Source organism: Acanthaster planci, linkage group LG08, assembly GCF_054643075.1.
Source record: "Acanthaster planci isolate LZ-2023a linkage group LG08, COTS_SCS, whole genome shotgun sequence".
NCBI lineage: Eukaryota > Metazoa > Echinodermata > Asteroidea > Valvatida > Acanthasteridae > Acanthaster > Acanthaster planci.
This window is the reverse complement of record NC_141784.1, coordinates 19,041,968-19,060,706: the sequence shown is the minus strand read 5'-3', so window position 1 is coordinate 19,060,706 and position 18,739 is coordinate 19,041,968. Positions and strand designations below refer to the sequence as shown.

Sequence of the window (18,739 nt, the reverse complement as noted above, 5' to 3'; positions counted from 1 at the left end):
CGTCACAAAATACATGAACAACATTGCTGCTAGAAAAAAACATACAGCTTACAAATCAGGTGAATTCTTTTGGGCAAGTTTAATTCTCAAGCTATGTCTCAAGCAAAACAGTTGTTACAAAAATGCAATTAACAATAGAATACACCAGAAATTGAAAGTGCAATTACCCATGATTTCTGAAATAAAAAAAAAAAGAAAAGTAGTACTAATAGACGGTAAATCAAACCTCTTTATTTGAAGTCCAATGATGTGGCAATTACAGGCAAAAATTTTATGACGGATACGTCCAAATATATCAATACATAGTGCACCAGACTAAGCAAAGTCAAGTATATTCAGTCTCTTAATTTAATAAGGTAGCCATACAAATGTGTTAAGCTTATGGCAATACAAGTTGCAACTTTTTATCAGGCCTGTATCGGCAAAGATTATGTGAAAACTAAGGTTCAGTGATTACATGTAGTTAGAATATACTGCAGTACAAGTGAATGGTAAGCTACAACTTCTATTCAGTGCAGTACTACGTCAGTCGAGGCAAAATTTGGTTGAAGATGATCCTATTAACCTATTCAAAAAGATAGACTGATTCTTCCACAGAGATGGACGGCACTCTCAAACTGATGACTGATCATGGCTCTTTCAATTTCTTCCCTTTTTGTTTCAAACTATTGCTTCACACACTCCAGGACAAAATGGGTGTCGCGACTGTATCCATTCTAATACATAGCAGCTTGTTTACACGGCATGTTTATAGCAGCAGATAGCATGTGCACACCAGCTAATGGGAAGCATTTATTTAGTTTCCAAATACCATCCTGCACAGAAAAGTTTTTCAAGCAGGACTAGATGAAAGTTAACCTAATGCAAAATTGGCAACTGAAAATGACAACAGCCAAATTCCTTTTTAATACTACTGTCAAGTCTACTTGTCTACATCTTCTACTTTTATTTCAACTTTTCTTCAAAGCGTTTGCCCCAGTACGGCCCTGTTGCCCCGGTTTGTTCAGCAAGCAAGTGCAAAACACAGCAAATGGAAAAACATTAAATACATTGCAAATGGCTGCCAAAGCTGATGCCATCCTGTAAATGAAACATGCACAGTGTCACTGTTACAACACTAAATGGTAAAATAAGCTGCACCACGACTGTTAAAATTCTTTTTCACCATAATGCACTTCAAAGAAAACAATTACAGCTTGGAGACTTTCCATAGGTATAGTCCCATTTTTCCCAATCAAAAACCAATAGACCATATTCGCAGGGTACCCAATTTCAGTCGTATTCCTGAACGTATTTTATACATTTGAAACCCTTAATGGGATGGTACCAGGTGATTTGGGGCATTGGAATGAAATCGTAGAACAGAGTCTGGTTCTTTAAATTTAATGTTTTTAAATAAACACACTATGTTGGGGAATCTGACTGAAATTGGGTCCCCCGCAAATAAGGTCAACTCAAATATAGTGCTTCAGCTTCATTTTTCCTAATGCAAATCTGAAAAAACACAACATGGATGAAGAAGATGTAGAATCCAAATGGAGACCCAAGCAGTAAATTTGGAATTCATAACGAAAAAAGTTATCAAAATTCAGCATCAGAGAAATTTCTCTTTAAAATTTACAGTAAAACAGTGTTGTAGTTGAGACCATGACAAATCAACCTGTCTTAAGCCAAGACGCAAGCCATTCAAATAAACTGTGACAAAAACGTGCCTTTGGAATCACTGACTATTATCCACCTCGAGCAGCAGCACCCCTTCACCGGTTGAAAAGAGCCCCATTGGTCAGGAGTCTTCAATTTGTTAATGATGAGACGGTAACGCATAGTTCAGTTCCGACCAAAGGAGCCTCCTTTGCTAAGAAACTTGCACTAGTCTTGTGCCCTCTCTTGGTCCAACTCGATTCTCCTTTATGACAGGTCTTCTGAAAGGACTTGTGACTAGACTTCTGGACTTGACTACAACAATGGTACACCCGTCTTGCTTACTCAATTACCTTTGAAGGAGAAAGGGCTGATCTAAAGCCTGTTCCGCTGTGAGGAATGTGTTATGTGCTAAAATAGAATCATATTTATTAATAAAGAATAACGATTTTATTGTAGTTATTATCATCTATTCACGCCATTTTTTTCATCACATACAAGATGGGCATAGGAGAGACGACAGCGATAACAATCACTCAGGCTGCAATCTCTTCACATCTATTTTTGTGCATGATATTTTTCTTCTTAATAGGGCAATGTAGCGTTTATGCAGTTTTTGAAATTGTCATCTTAGAAGCGGCGCATAGTACCAAACCTGTTGTCTGTCTGCATCTGCTGCAGTCGATCCAGGCCAACATTGACCCCTGCTGAACCCATCGACATCTGACTGCCTCCCATGAAAGCACCACCCCCCATGGAGCCCTGGGACATCATGCCCATGTTCCCTGACAAGCCTCCTCCAACACCACTCATCATGCCCCCGCTGCTCATGTTACCCCCGAGGCCGACGCCCGTACCACTCCCCATGCCACTCCCCATGCCACCGCCCATGCCCCCGCTCATGCCTCCACCCGTCCCACCACCTGTTCCGCCCATAAACTGACCACCGCCCATGGTGTTCTGGCTGCTCATTATCGAACCCATGGGCTGGCTCTGGTTCATCATGTTGGGTGTATGGGAAGTGCCCTGCATGCCCAAGGAACCAGACCCCCCTCGATTGATGGAGGAATCCAGTCCGCTAGGAGGCCAGCTGGCCGACTCTTGACTTGGCGGCTCGCCCAGGATACTGCCTCGGATCTGCTGCTGAGGCTCTTGCTGGTTCATCATCAGGTCACCTCGGCCGAGGAGAGAGGTATTCCCACCCATCCTAGCACTCATATTTTGCATGGACGACGTCTGCATGGGGAAATCTTGCTTCTGCTGTTGTTGGTAGGTGCCGAATCCACCGGACACGGAGGAGCGGTCCAGGTTTTGACTTCCCCCGGCAGCGTTTGACTTCCAGTCACTGCCTGAGCCCATGTTGCCTCCATCGCGGTTTCCCTTCCAGCTGTCTCGGGAGTTGTTGCCCCCGCTGTGGGAAGGCATTCGTGTTGATGTTCCATCTCTCACCTTATCCCGATCATCTCTATAATCTCGGCCATCTCTCTGTGAGTCTCCTCTGCTGTAGGAACTGTCTCCTCCCCTTCCGCTACCTGACCCCTGGTATCTGGTGTTCTGCTGGTTGGACACCACCCTTCGCTCATCTCGGTCTTGATGATCCCTTGAATCCCTCCTGGAATCGAGCCTCCTGACTGGATCCTCCATGCCTCTGTATCCTTCATCTCTCCTGTAGCTGTCCCCTCTCTTTCTTGATCCATCAGTCCTTGAGGCATCACTGTCTCGGTTGGCCGATCTCCGGCGGGAGTCATCTTGCCTGTCGTTGCTGCGTCTCCCTGATTCGTATCTTCTGTCAATGTCTGAGCGTGACCTGTCATCTCTACGCTGGCTAGAATCATCCCTGAAGCGGCTTGAAGAATTGGAGTCACGCATTCCACTGGTGCCACCAAATCCGGATTGCTGCTGACTGCCAAACTGTCCTTGGTCGATATTGTGCTGGACAGGTGTTCCTCCCTGGCCCTGTCGCATGTCTCGCTGATCGTACTTCTCCACGTGGCGCTCCCCGATGGCCACCACCAGCCGCGTGTCAGAGGGCGTTGTGCTGTTGAAATTCCCACTCATGCCCTCTTGCATCATAGCTCGACGTTTGCGGTCACTGGCGTAGGGATCCAGGGCTTGCTGGGCTGCCTGTTGGGCTGCCTGTTGGGCTGCCTGCTGGGCTGCCTGCTGGGCTGCCTGCTGCGCTGCCTGCTGTGCTGCCGCCTGCTGGTTGGCCAAGGCCTGCTGGGTAGCCAATGTCTGGGTCTCCAAGGTGTGCTTGAGCTTGGCCAAACGCTCCTGGTCAATCTTCAGCTGAATCTCCATCTTGCGGAACTCCTGCATCTCCCGCTGGTACTTCTCCCGGTCATGGACCATCTTCAACCGCTCCTTTTCAATGCGTTGCCGCTCAGCTCGCTCCTTTTCCAGCTTGGCCTGCTCCTGCTCCAGCAGCTCCCTCTCCTTGCGTAGCTTCCGGATTTCCTCCCGGTGGCGCCGCTGTACGTCGTCCCGCTCCCTGCGGATCCGCTCCTCCCTCTCTCTGTCCCGACGACGCTCTGCCTCTCTCTCTTCCCTCTCTCGCTTCTTGTTGTACTCGATGCGTTGCTGCTCTCTCGCCTTGTCCAGTGAAAGGACCTTTTCTTTCCTGTCCTTGTCAGAATGTGTGCTTGAACGCCTGGAGGAATCGCCTCCTGGTGGTAGAGATTCTCCCTTTTTTGTTGCATCAGAGCCGTTGGATGCTGTTTTATCACTCTTTCCTGTATTTTTAAGAAAGCATCTGGTGTGAATCCACCCTAATATTACAACCAATTTTGAAACAAAGTGTTGAATTAATGATGAAATTTTCGATCTTTTGCGCAGTTTTGGATCTACTTTCCTTGTTTTCATGAATTATTTAGCCAAATGTAGCATCTACAATTTGGTTTACAACAAATCAAAGCACAATTTTCTCAAAGGAATTTTTCATACACACATCTACTTTCTCATCTTAGCTCCAATTTACCTCAAAAATGATGACCTTGATTTAATTTTGAAAAAATAAATTGCTTTGATGATGGAGAATAGTAGGTTTTCTTTTTGCGTATCTGCTAGCTTACCCTCAACACTGCTCCGGTGTCCTGGTGACGGCTTCTTGTCATCTTTCTTATCAAGCTCCTTTTTCACTGGACCATCCTTCTTTACAGGTGCACCCTTGTCATCTTTCTTCTCGGGGGTGGATGGAGGCTTCTCATCCTTTTTATCCTCCTTGACAGCAGATTTGGCAGCAGGCTTCTTGGCATCCACATTCTCCTTGTCATCTTTCTTTGGGGCCTCAGCAGAGGTAGACGTCACAGAGGACTTCTGAGCCACGGATCCAGCTGTTTGGTTACGAGCCTGGCAACAAGACAGGAGTTTGAGATTCCAATCAGTTACAACCTTAAGCCTGTCATAAAATACCCTTCATTCCCACTCATAAGGTGGCTTCAAATATAGCAAGTAGAATGATCTGGTGACGTTGTTGCAACATAAACCATGCCCACCCACACGATGTACATGTAGCATTGAAATCACTGGAACCTGAGGGAGTACAAAGAGGTGTATTTGGCAGTTGGTCATCAATGTCTACTAAAATATTTACGAACTGGATAGGAGTCATTGCTACAGCGGTACCAAGCTTGTGCGACAAAGCGTACGCATACATGTAAATGACTCTTCGATCTATAGTGGGTTGCGACCTGCTAGAAATGCGTACATGCACCTCCAGAGTACCAACGTGTGTGACATGCATTAGAGTGTATCAATACAGTAATGCTCGGTGTGGTTCTGAGAGAAATTCAAAATGACAGCTTCAAACAGAGACAACTGTCATGAAGTACATTTCCAACAACCTGAGTTGACTTTGAGACTCAGCAGTGCTGCTGGCCTGGTCTCCTGGCTCTTACCCAGGTCACGTCGATGGTGCGGCCGTGCAGCTTGCTACGGTGCAGTCGGTCGATGGCTTTGGACGCCTCCGCTTGGGAAGCCATGGAGAGGAATCCGTAGCAATGATGGCCGGGAAGTTTGGCATTCCAGATGATCTTGGCTCCAATCACCTGAACAATTACACACCAAATATAGATGACCGAATGAGGAGAAACGATCTTGCGCCACATCAGAAATAAGATGCATATCTTTGAGTTTCCGGAATCAGTTTTTAACACCCTGAGCATCAACAGTTACAAGTTGATAGAAGATTGAACTGTGTAATGACTCAGTGTACTCGCTGGATTCAGAGTTCGTTTTTTTCCCAACTCACTACATTTGCCACATGAAAGGTCTCTGCGAGTCAAATTGCTCATCATTCACAGCAAACAAGAGTTGTATGCACACTTGCACTGTTACTTGATTATTAAGTATTATGCCACAGTGAACTGACCCTCCAGCGGTCTCATTTTCAGCTGAAAATTGTTTTTGTAGTCGAGAGCCCTCAAGACCATAATACGACCAGGGCAAAAAACCTCCAGTCTAAATCCAGTGAAAAACTATTCAAACGATCTGTGGCAAAAGTGGTCCTCTGTCACTGCTCAACATTTTTGGGTGACCGCCTTGTGAAAGGTCTTGAAGACAATGCTGAAATGCTTTCTTTTTAAAGAAGCCACCAGACTGCTTTTCAGGCGATGCTTTTGCTCTTTCCCAGGGTAAAAAAAATCAACCACACCCAATTTCGTCTACTCCAAAGATGTCATCTCACCTTGCCATACTTGCTGAATGCTGTCTTCAGGTCTGTTGCTCTAGTTTCCTTTGATAGGCCACTCACCCAAATGTTGCACTTTTCAGCTTTTGCATCTAAATTAGACAAATTGGGGGAGAAAATGAAAAATGATGATGTTCTACAACAAATGCAATCATTCTTCCAATTTTTCATTTTTTTGGTTGGGAACTTCGTGAATCTTCCTAAACACATAATTGGGTAGGAAACCCATGGAAAATTAGGGGCAGCAAGCCCCATGTGAAGTACAGTGGTCAGGCTCTAGTGCCTTCCTCAATCATGCCAACTTCCCCCCAAAACCTGGAGGATTCTCAAAATCTAGAAAAGCCTGTTCAATGCTCAACTGATTCACTTGTTACCTTTGTCATCTTTAGGTGGTTCCTTGCCAGTTCCAGATGGGCTGTAGAAAAATCAACAAAGAGTTGATATTACAATACTGCAATTGTGTGGCATAGAGATGTAGGCCACATCCAAAACAGGCTTCCAGAGCTATGGCTAGGGTCTATATAATCTGCATGTCTCGCTGTACTTCCAATGGAGTAAAGACCTAGACCTAGCTCTAAACAACAGATTGGGATGCAGCCCTGACCAGTCCTTTGGATCTCCAAATATGAATGAGATCACAAGATAATCAGAGTTGTTTTTGACAGAAGTAATAATGATATCACTTCTGCACAAAAATTTGCCTGAGAACATATTTCAACCGGATACGGATTAAGTTCTCAAACTGTTTACAGCACAAATGTTTACTGCAAGAGAGCAGCTCTGGGAAGGAAGTTGATTTATCTGGTGATTGAATCAAACAGGTGTCCAAGCAATTGTGTTTGCTTACAGAACGACATGCTTACTATTGTAAGCCAGAACAAAATGACCACTCATAATGGAAAACTCATTAAAGACAAGACTAACTTTGAGTAAGTACGGTTCAAACACTTCATGGTTCCCTGTTTTTCAAGTACAATATTCTTTGTGTTAATGTATAACGTCATCAGCAGCCTTGACAATTGAAGGACATCACAGTGGGCAGACAATATCAACAGCCTATTTCGTTGGGTCATGCCAGACTCCCGAGTGACGACAGCTTCTGCCATGCCCAGACTGACCAACCGACTGATGTTAACATAGGGAAGTGCACCGAGTAAGTGCATCTGCGAGTGGTGTGGGCAAAGTGTTGAAAGAGCACTGTTGTGCAAGACAAGAAACACACAGGCATTATAAAGTTTCTGACTATTTCCTTGTCCAGGTAACGCTCCATGAGGAAAAAGTTATCAAAACCCTGGGTATGCAGGAATTTTTTGCTAGTTGCCATGCTTAATACAGTAGCATACAGTACTGGTCAAATTGCAAAGTTTCTCCAGAGCAATGAGATCCGATCGATTCAGAATTCCTCATGTCAGATCTCGGAGACTACACCTGCAAGCCACCGGATGGAATTCCAAATTGTAACATCAGTCACTGCAAGATGCCAAGGAATTCACTGCAGATTCAAAGTTCATTATTTTCCATTCCTGTGCGAGTACACTACATGTGAATGCTTAATCTGTACCAAACAGTCAAATTAAATTTTGACTGTGTTTTTTTCAATGTTCATCTGTCATTTTTATGACAAAATGGATTTTAGGGGTGTTAATTTGAGGTGATCACGGCGCAGTATGTGCATTAAAAGTGTGTTCGCGTGTATGCAGGATCCACAGCAGGATCAAGAAGCCAAGATAGGAATCCTTTTCTAGAATCCCATGAAATAGAGGGCTGGTGAACACATTTAAAATAGAATGAGTGCTTTAATAATCCTTTAGATAATAGAAACACTGAAGATTGTAGCTTTAAATGAAACAGTTTCTGATGAACACCCCCTTTTAACCATATGCTGCCGGGTCTCAATTGAAGTTGCATAGCGAGTTCCCCGGGGATTTTCAGGATATTCTGTTTTCAAAATTCTTAAAAAATTCATAACTTCATTTACTGGATGTTTACACCCACACAAATGACTGTCTGGTGGCTACTCTAATCTGAAAGACAACATCTATTGACGCCTGAGTATTTCAGCCAGGCCTGCCGCCTTGTAAAGAGAGCCCAGATTGTGCGGTGTTGCGTAATGTCCTTTTGTTCCTAAAACTGGCCCAGTGTGCTGCTGGTGTCTTTTCAAATATGGCCGGATTAGTGTGCAGCGGTATTGTATCGCACATGGCTGGAACGCTTTTGTCCCTGGCCGTAATCTGCTCACACTGAATGCCACAAATAGTGGTATACTGCTCCGCTATTGACAACTGAAAAAAGGTGGAAATTTCGCAGCAGCGCAGTCTTTTTTCCCCGACTACGGTCTTTTGGTACAAGGCCCAGCTCCTTTGTCCAATTTGGGGCACCTTGGCTATGCATACAAACCTAAGGTCTATGGTACTAGGCACCCCTGTGCGAAGTGGTCAATGAATGGAATAGGCGCACAGACTGTTGTATGAACAACATGCGCAAAACCCTTCCGTCCGTCCCTCCCCTGGCTCCCCGGACAAAATCCTTCAAAAGTGTCAGCTTTTGAAAAGTCCAGATACGGTGATGGAGTATGGTGCAATGCAAAAACTCATCTGCTTCTACTAATTTTACACAAACGTCTGCAAGTGTGGTAGCTCCAAGACAACTTCATCCGGTGTGACTTAACTTTTAAACTTCAAAGACAAACTGACAATTTACTTAACAATTTCTGTTGTACATGTATTGACACCATGAACACAGTGTTTTACAAGGAAGAAACATCGTGCAAATACATATAGGGTGTGTTTCACATTAAAAAGGACTTCATGCTTTTGCTGTAAATCAAGAAGTACTGTGGTTGAAGAAAAACGTTGGATAGTGGGCTTTCGTCACAGACTGATCTACCTTCAAATAGGACAAAGAATCCTGAAGCATTTACTAATATCACAAACACGTTGAACTTGATTGAATGAAAAAGGAAAACCCTGAGAAAGTGGCTACAGTAGAGGAAGGCCATCTCCGGATTAACACAGTTCAAAGCACATAATGCTTATACCTACACATTACTTTTTTCGGTTGCATGTGAACAATGCAGATACGGCTGTGTGAACAAGAGATTCAAACCTTTTGCTGGAAGGGACACTGGTTCCTGTGGTGGATGTTGCTTTCTTCTCTGAAGTAGAGTCTTTGTTTGAGGGTGTATTACCAGAGACACCTTTTCCAGCATCTCCAGCATCAGGTTTGGATTTTGTCTCCTTGGCAATGTTCCCAGAATTCCCCACAATGGGTTTGTCAGCCTTTGTGCCACTATCCTGTGAGGCAGAATCGGACTTTTCTGCCTGGGATTTCGCGGACTCTCCCGGCGGGCTGGGTTCTTCGGGTTCCATCTCCTCAGTGTCTTCAACGGGCTCTTCCACGGATTCATCTTCTTCTTTGGTGTCAGAAGTGGGATCGGTGGCAGCACCGGATTCGTCTCCCTCTTCTTCAGCACCCTCAGCTACTTCTTCGGCACCTAGGATTGGAAGATTTTGATAATCTCCGGGTCTGGCTCCCCTTGCACATCTTTGCCGCAAGCACATGGGAGACTGGACAGCAATTGCAAACAAACTAACAAGTGGCAAATGAATGCACATCTTCCTGTCTCAAAGAAGGTCAACAACCTAGTGGCATAAAACACTGGAATCTACACAAAATGAAAACCGCTAAAACAATTTTCTAATGATTCAAATGAAAAAATTTGCTTCCCTGAGACTCTGCACAAGGAAACTTGGAGTTAAGAGAGAATCTTGTTTCTGACAATCCTAGCTGACATTTATTTACACTACATACATACGGCCCAAATCTCCTATTGCAACATCACCAATCTAGCACAGCCTACTCAGCAACACTGGTTTGACAGACTGTTTTTAACAGCTGACTTACTCTGAAACTCCATAAAATTCACCTCACACTTTCCACGCAACATTCACACTTAGGAGAAACTGCAACACTTTAATAGCTGAGGGTCTATTTGGTGTCCAACATCACTTAACATCGACGTTTCGAAGTGTCGCTCTTTCGGGTGCGTTACTGTGATCGTCAGAAGTCACAATCAGATTGGCTATCAGTCAGGGAATGTCCACGGTGTTCTTTTTGAGTACTTGTTGCATAATTGTGCCCCACGAGACTTCACACTGTCCATCTTTGCTTCCTCAGCTGAAGAAGTGCTTACTTGATCTAATTGATTCACGATGTCATGCGCTGGCATTTACAAAACCGCCTTGTCAAGTTTTCACTGTTTCATCCACCTGATCACTTAGAGGTGCTGGTGCTGTGCAATCGGAAGCTCTCAAACTTCTGTGTTGCCCAACTCTGAAGATTCACTCTTCATAAGTAGTGATGCAGTTTCGAGGCAAATACAGGACTGCAGCTAATGCCACAACTCCTTCACCTGCTACAGTTGACGAATTCCATTCCTATCTGAAAAAGTGCCCCACGTTGCAACTGCACAAAGACATCAATGCCCTGGTCCTCAAGCACATTTCTCCTCCGAATAAGTTCCACAGCTTTAATCGCCATGGTGAGAGATTACAAGGTCAAAGATTAACATCTGATGGCTTTACAGTACGTGCTCTGGTTTGGTGACAATCTTACGAGCTAGCTGCTAAGTTCCATCACATTAATGGCACACGCAGTTGTAGAAATGTTAACGTGTGGAGTGTGGCCCACACGGATCCTTTGGTGTGATTACCTGAAGTGTCTGAAATGAAGTTGCCGTCCACTGGAAGTCACCACATTTCCACAGCAGAAAGTCTCTAAATGTCTCTGTCACATCTGAACTGTCATGTTGAGCTGAACCGGCTGCTACTGTGAGCCTTGCTCGACAGAAGAGAGCACAGGTCACTCACTAAGCGCTGCTGCAACACCAGTCCTCCATCGAGATGTGTCTTTGTACTTGCTGCCGCTGGTTCCAGCAGCTCTAACTGCCTGTCACAGAAGCACACAACTCTCCTGGTCAGGTTCATCCAGGGATTGGCCGCCCTTATCAGTCTTGGCCTTGGATGCTTGACACGTTGGCTCCATGAAGATGCTTATCTGGATGCCCCAGAATTCAGCTTGTTCATCCTGTTTTCCCCCGTGTCTCGTCGAGTTAGTTCATCAGAGTATATCAGTTTGTGACTTGATTTGAAACTGATGGGTCATGGACCTTCATATCTTGCAGTAGAAATTTAAACACTCATCAGATGGTCAGAATTGTTGCCACTGATTGTTCTGTTCTCATCAGTAGTCAGCTGATCCAGTACATCACAAAGCAGTCGACCGACAGATGAACATGCAGTTTTGCACAGTGGATGGTGGGTGCTTCAAAGATGATAATGGCTTGTAGCTTGCAAAAGCAGCTCTCGACAACTGCTGTCCATTCAATTCCACGATCGCCTCAACAACTCCTTCACCTGGGGCTATTTCCCAAATACTTTCCCCACAAGAAGACTCAACATATTCCCCTGCCAGCCCCTATTTACATGATCTTCAAGGTGACTCTTTAAAAAAAGTGTTTTTCACTCTGCGTTTGGTTTCTGATCCGAACAACAACTGCCAAATAAAGTACATGATAAAAATAGGGAAGATGTCAGAAACAAGATTCCTCGTTAAGATGTATAGGATGGCAAATCTCCAGGCTCCCTTTCTGACATTAAGTTTTGGATCCCTGTGGCTTTGTGCTTTACCTTCCTCCTCTTCACCCTCAAGATCATCTTCGATGACGTCATCTTCAACATCTCCTTCCTGATCCTCCTCCTCTTCCTGATCAAAAAAAAAAAGGCGAGGAGAGAAGTCAGTAACAGGTTGAACATGGGTTAATGACTTTTTTCTCTTAGACAAACAACAAGAATATGGACATTTTTATGCACTTCAGCTCGAGACTTCGGCATCGGTTATCTCTTCCTGACGGATCTCAAACACATCTTCTCATATTTGAGGTTCGACAGATGGGACAAGTATCTTGACTTGGGGAAACATCCCTAGCCCCAACCACGGTTTCTAACATCCTATCCCCTCTGGGCAAAGACGCAGCTAAGGTGGAGGGTCACACGGCGTCAAGTTGGTTAGTCTTGAGATGCAATCTTTGAATTTTGGATTTTTCTAGAGCATACCCACAGCTGAGGGAAATAAAAACCTAATTCAGAGGGGACTTGAACCCTGGACCTATCTCTTGTTGGAGAAGCTTTACACGTCAGTCAACAAGCCCTCCAGGGTAATGGTTCAAATTTAAATAACAAGCAGCAGGCGCTACAAGCAGTGACTCAATGGAATTCTTGAGCAGGATGGCTTGGTTGGCCAAGAAACTGCCTAATATCACAGAGGTCAAGGGTTAACATCTCCCTTAAGCCAATCCATTTTCGTTCAAATTAAACAGTGCAGGAGGACATCCTACTTCTGCAAGTCATAAACAAAACCTAGTTGTCAAGTGTAACTGATGGGGGGGGGAGTCCACCTCTTGCGCAGTCAGCTCCAGGGAGATGTTCATCTCCTCATCTCCTTCTTCCGCTTCCTCTGCGTCTTCTTCTTCCATTTCTTGCTCCTCCTGGCCCATGTCCGCTACCTCCAAATCACCGTAAATGTCTTCCTCCTCCTTCAACCACAGGAAATACGATTCTTTTTCAGATGCAGGTTTAGTGTCAGCTGAATTTGAAAATCAACTAGTAAATGGAACAGAGACCAAGGGTAGTTTTGGGAAATTGCAACTATGGGGCAATCTGATCTAGGTATTGCTTGTGAAAAGCTCCTTTTCCTTTGAAACCATTGAACTGTTATTTTTGTTTCTAATGCCTCAATCAAACCTTGATGGTTCTGTATAGAACCTTTTTGGAAAACAGCAATTTTTTTGTTGCAATTTCTTTGCAACCAAATAAGCAACTAACCAGATTTTCTTCGTCAGAATCCTCAATAAGTTCCATGACAACATCTTCATCATCTTCATCTTCCACTGTGACCTCGTCATCTTCGTTGGCATCCTCCTCTTTCTGATCTTGCTCTGCAGAGGTGGTACAATCAAGGAAAACCCAAACGTAACTATGCCTGACTTCACTGATCAACCACTGCAGGTCTTACAAACCAGTAACTGGCATTTTCTTTCAGCCTTGAGTCAACCTTAACCCCCAACAGTCCTCAATCAACCAATGGTTGGAGGATTGAGGACTATCAACGTTAAGCCACTGATAATTTTTCTCCAGGGTCTCAGGTTTTGCACCCTCCAAACGAATCAATCCTTTTTATCTTTAGCTTTGCCTGTGGTCAAACGAACGTCATTTGGCTGCTACATGACGCAAAGGCATTTGTTCCACTTGACCACACCGTAACTGCATACTTTGTAATTCAGCCCTGTGGCCATAAGAAAGAGTAGTCTCTAAACATAATACAATGCATAAAATAATTCCTCAAATCTTGCAGAATAATTGCATTGAACTTGGAGCATTCAAGACCGTTGCAGTTGAGATCCAATCTACTACTTGGTGCACTACAGGTAGGAAAAAAGACCTCAAGTACCATCTGCTCTGTGCACAAGTGTCCCCTGGTTGGTGACAGACAGAGTCATGCAACATGCCTTGTGCCCGTGCTTGCTATATAACTTCTGTGTGCAATGAGCTGGGTCATACACGAATTCAAAAGCACACAGAGCAAACAGCTTCCAAGGAGAACATTGATTGGTACAAAAAAACTCCCACTAGAACTACAGTTGCAGTTCATCTTCTATGGAAATTGCCAGTATACTGTGAAAATTCAAGTGGATTGCAAAAAGTAAAAAATCTGCTGACACTTACCAGTGGTTTTAGGAAGTCTTGCTGATGAAGATGCTTCTAAGAGTATTGTGTCAGGGTCCTCACCCTTCTCCCTCAATGCCTTCAGACAATTTAAGACAAAAAAGTGACTTTTTCAACAAACTGTACCAAATGTAAGCATTAAGTTACACACAGATCACATAATTTGTTGTATGTTGGAATGGAATTCCACGTGGCAAGTTTTATGAAGGTACATGCAAGAAACGGCCCCTAGCACTTCCAGTAAATGGACACAGCTTTCAATAAAAGCAACTGAAGAAAACTAAAAATTCCATAACTTTAAATATATTTTTTCGTACATACATGTTTGTATGAAGGGCCTAACGAATGTGATTTAGTGGTAGCCAGGCTCCAGATTGAAAGGATGCCATGAATTTGGCCATATTTGCTTGGACATGAGTCATTTTATTTCATGATTGTTTTTATGAAGGTATTTCAAAGTACACCAACTGATGAATAATGAATAAAAGCCTCATGAATGTAATGGGTTTTCAAAATTGTCTGGAGGGAAATCCGGTATCACTAGTCACCATAATTTGTTCACTTACTGCTTAGACCAAAATTTGTTCTTAAATATACTAGGCCTAATTTTTTTATGAATTCATTTTCAGTTGTTGAATGTTGGACTAAAATCCTATGTATATGGAATAATATTATGAAGAACATTGGATGTCACCGAAGCAACAGGAAACAATGTTGTTTGCAAACGAGTCGGATTGGCTGTAGTAAAACTTAAGTCACCATAATTTGTGCATGTACGTTGCAAACGTCATTTTACAGGGTATCGGTAATGCCCTACTTCTACAAAATCTGCCAGTAAATCATAATTAGCATTAATACGAGTTATTTATCTGGACATTATGACAAAACTTCTCTTTCTATGTGTATTTCTGAACAAAAGTCACAAAATACAGTGCCACCAAACTGTCCCTTTTTCCTTCCCACAATGTCTTTCTACCATTGTGCAAAATAACTCATGCAGTATTTGTGATAAGGCTTGTTCTCTCTGGAAAAGCTTTTAATTCGCAAGTAGGCCTAGCTGCAAAAAGAAAAGGGTTGAAGTGACGATCGGTCACTGATAGCAAATTAACGCCAGTGCATAATTCCGTTGTATACGTGAATTTAGGGTAGGCCTACTCCATGATACATGTAGGCCCCCCTATGTTCATTCTCATTGCCTTACAAAAAATGTAGTCCTAGGCCTACTTAGGCAAGCCAAGGCCCAACGTTATCTTTAGTTTCACATGATGTAGGCCCTAATAATATTCAAAGGTGTAACGTGCGTGACCATATACTCCCCGGGTCCCAAATTTCGCCACCTATTAGGTCTGATTGGTTTTTTAGCGCAAGTGGCAAAATAAGGGATCTGGTCACACACATATTTACGTACATTATGAGCATGCTTCACAGAAAAGCGCCCTCACAATTTTTAATGCAGACTCAGTCAGAGAAAAAAAATCTCACCCCTTGCAGCCTTTCTAACAGGACAGCTTTGACCCCTTTTTGGTCCAAGCCCCTCTTTTCTAGTTCTGCTTTCAGGTCTTTGACAAGAAGGTCTGATACCTTCTTTCTCACCCCTGTTTCAGCCATGATTTTATCACTAACTACAATCCCACTCCTTATCACGTATCTCGCGCTGGCATGTGCGTGTAGTCTGGTTTCGATGTTTCCATTGTATGAATAAAGTGTATACGTACGTACGTGGGCAGGTCACCAACAACCGCTCCTTAGTGACGTCATACAAATGGCGGGATAAAGGAGAACTTCAGTGTGCAGGGCAGCAAATAATTTCCCATAGCATGCATAGACAGCAGTGATAAATCCCCATATTTCACAAATATTTTAAAAATACCCACAACTCTCACAGGTGTTCAGGCTGCACAGAAAATGATGTTCCACATGTTCCCTTTCATTTTCCTTTCAATTTTTAGTGGGTTGACCAATGAATTTTTGAGAAATTCTCACCCAAAGCAGACCACCCCTGAAATGAAGGAAATTTCACTGCCCGGGAAACTCCATTTTGAAAAAGCGTCCCTCTGCAAAATGGCTCAAATAGTGCCCCTTTCGGACCTGATTGCATCCAAATTGCTCAGAATTGGAAGCACTGAGTCCGGCCCAGAGGTTCAGCGTCATATTTCTTCAATTCCCCAGTTCCATGGCTCTGAGGACCCTTTAATATAGAATATTTTGAGTCTATAACTTTTATTTATAAGCTCAGCGGACATATTTCCGGACACAGTACGTGGGTGCATCCCTTACTACTGTGCACGTGGTGGGCAATATATGTAACCTGTTTTATGACAGGACACCAGTACCACAGCCACAAATAATATGATAATAATTTACAAAGTATACAAAGTATTTATCGTGCAGCATTAGAACATTCGTTTTTAGTCAATGATACTTCAGAATAGAATTCAATATCGTCAGAACATCACAATTTTCGAGTGATGAACTCAACTTAGAAGTTTGTTCTGCTCTTTAAACCAAGTCAAAGCAAGTTCCTCTATGAAAGCTCCCCTTGGCAGTCACCTCTTGTAAACGTGTTGGAATTTCTCTCACTGACATTCAAAAACGTGAATTCTTTCTGATATATACTTCTAAATACTAAAGAAGACAAACTTAAGTTATATTGCGGCGGCAAACTGAAAGCCAAGCCTAACGACAAACCCACAGACAACTCACCCAACGAAAACGTACGCGTGAACACAACTGCGCTGAAGACTGAGTTTCTTCGAAGGCATGACTCTCACCCAAACTCAGGAATGAATGCATTAGCAACTAACTGACCAAAGATATTTAATCGATTTCATCATGTGGATTGATATAATCAAACTATTCGGCGGGAAAATCCACCGGTTATTATTATGAAGAGCATATGAGAAAAAAAAGACAAAAATCAAACCCAAAACAAAACAAAACCAAACACAGTCACACAAACACAAATAACTGATCAACAAACACCCTTCAGACGAAGTAAATGAAGTGATAGAAAAACAAATACCTTGATTGGCATGCAAACAAAGACATTTATACTGACTGCTCTGCTCTGACATGCAGGAATGGTATCACTGGAACTTCGAAAAGACCATCAATTAAAGATTGAAAAAGTATCGTTTATGATCTTCGCCTCGAAATAAAAAAATGAGGTTGCTTAAAAGCAATCCTTATCAAAGAAAAGATAACAAAAACATGCCGTTTTTTATCTTGTCGCTAACACGCTCATATAACGATGATTGCGCGTGAGGAAACCGAGGAAAGATGGGGATCGAACCCACGACCTCAAGAACATTACTTCGCTTTTGTATTCTACCGATTTTTCTCTTTTAGGTCATGTGATTTTTCAGTTTCTATAAATTGATATAGGCTTACTAGCAAATATCTTCCAAAGCCCCCTTTTCGAGTTGGATTTTTAAGAAGTAACTGAACGAAAAAATATTACAAATTCTAAAATCTTTGCACGTTATTTTTCTCATCCAAGGGCTCCGGAAGCGTGCCATCAGGGGTTAACTTTCAGGCTCTATATACGCAGACTTTATGATGTTGAACATGGCCTTGAACTGACACAAACCCGTACATAACAGCGTATCATGTGATGAATCATCCATGCATGTGAATTTTCTGTCGGTGATAATTTCCGAATTCGAATGCTTAACTTTGCATTATGGAGAGCACAAGGACAGGCAAAAACAATGCCTAAATTAAATTTACTCCACCAATTTCACAGCATAGATCCATGAAAGCCGAACTTTGATATTTCTATTCGGATAATGTTCTGATTATAGCAATAGTATTTCGGCTGTAAGTGGAAGTTGTGAACTGAAAAACAATGGTATAAAAGCTCAGATGGTCACCTGCGTGGATGAACAATGATACTGTATGTTAGAAACGTCGCTGTCAAAGTAGAATTGGCAAGAGAAGGAAATCCTGCACAATACTGGTTGGTGCCCGGCACCCAAGTAGGTCATGCGGGTACACAATAATGCTGCATAACGGTGTGCTTGGAAACCGGTTGAACACACAACCTTCATATTTGTTGGTATTATTTGTAATGGACTTGACATACCGGTAGCCACATACGAATGTGTGGATTAGAATCTTAGAATGTTTGCTTTTCCTTTACCTCGAATGTAATAAACTTCATAATACCGCACTTTGTAGATTAAGTAGTTTTGATGTCCACAACTCAAGGGCCATCGGCGCTTTCTGGCAGACTGGACTACTTTCGCACTCATGCTCGTGAACATGAGCATGAGCAGTTCTTGGGCTTGTTTCAGTTAGAAACCATTCTTCCAGAAATTATAAAGCGTAACATCTTCCTAGAAAGATTGGGGGAAGGTTCGAGCTTATACTGCGTGACCTTGAAATAAATTTGCCTTTCGTGCTCTGTCATGGGGCATTGTGCTAACGCATGACGCAACTGTCCCTCGAAATGGCGTATAACGTGCAACGCATCTCTTAAATAAGGTCAACGTACACTACTGAATGCTGGCTTAGCAGTGTGGATACTTTGTTGAGTGGTTCATTGGTAGAACTTAAAGTTTGCGTCTTTAGAGAGTGGGTTCGATTCCCACCTTGACACCATCCGCACGCGCAATCCAGCATTTTATCT

At 43.1% G+C, this 18,739-nt stretch overlaps 1 protein-coding gene across 1 annotated transcript; it reads right to left on the bottom strand.

The window, feature by feature from the left end:
* Positions 1 to 60: 60 nt before the first annotated feature.
* On the bottom strand, positions 61 to 15,803 carry LOC110975140 (uncharacterized). Its single transcript, XM_022227289.2, has 11 exons — positions 15,592 to 15,803; positions 14,110 to 14,188; positions 13,210 to 13,322; positions 12,783 to 12,920; positions 12,016 to 12,091; positions 9,434 to 9,821; positions 6,703 to 6,743; positions 6,326 to 6,420; positions 5,538 to 5,687; positions 4,713 to 4,989; positions 61 to 4,373 (listed from the first exon to the last, which is right to left on the bottom strand). The coding sequence occupies exons 1-11, from the start codon at positions 15,715 to 15,717 to the stop codon at positions 2,272 to 2,274; spliced, it is 3,585 nt and encodes a 1,194-aa protein (XP_022082981.2). The 5' UTR covers positions 15,718 to 15,803; the 3' UTR covers positions 61 to 2,271.
* Between the last annotated feature and the right edge of the window lie 2,936 nt (positions 15,804 to 18,739).

Excerpts from the sequence above, each read along its gene's own strand:
- LOC110975140 (XM_022227289.2), bottom strand. The coding sequence starts at position 15,717 with ATGGCTGAAACAGGGGTGAGAAAGAAGGTATCAGACCTTCTTGTCAAA. Across the intron at positions 6,744-9,433 it reads AGTGTCCCTTCCAGCAAAAG|CCCATCTGGAACTGGCAAGG; the intron begins GTTTGAATCTCT and ends ATTTTTCTACAG. Across the intron at positions 4,374-4,712 it reads ACACCGGAGCAGTGTTGAGG|GAAAGAGTGATAAAACAGCA; the intron begins GTAAGCTAGCAG and ends TTAAAAATACAG.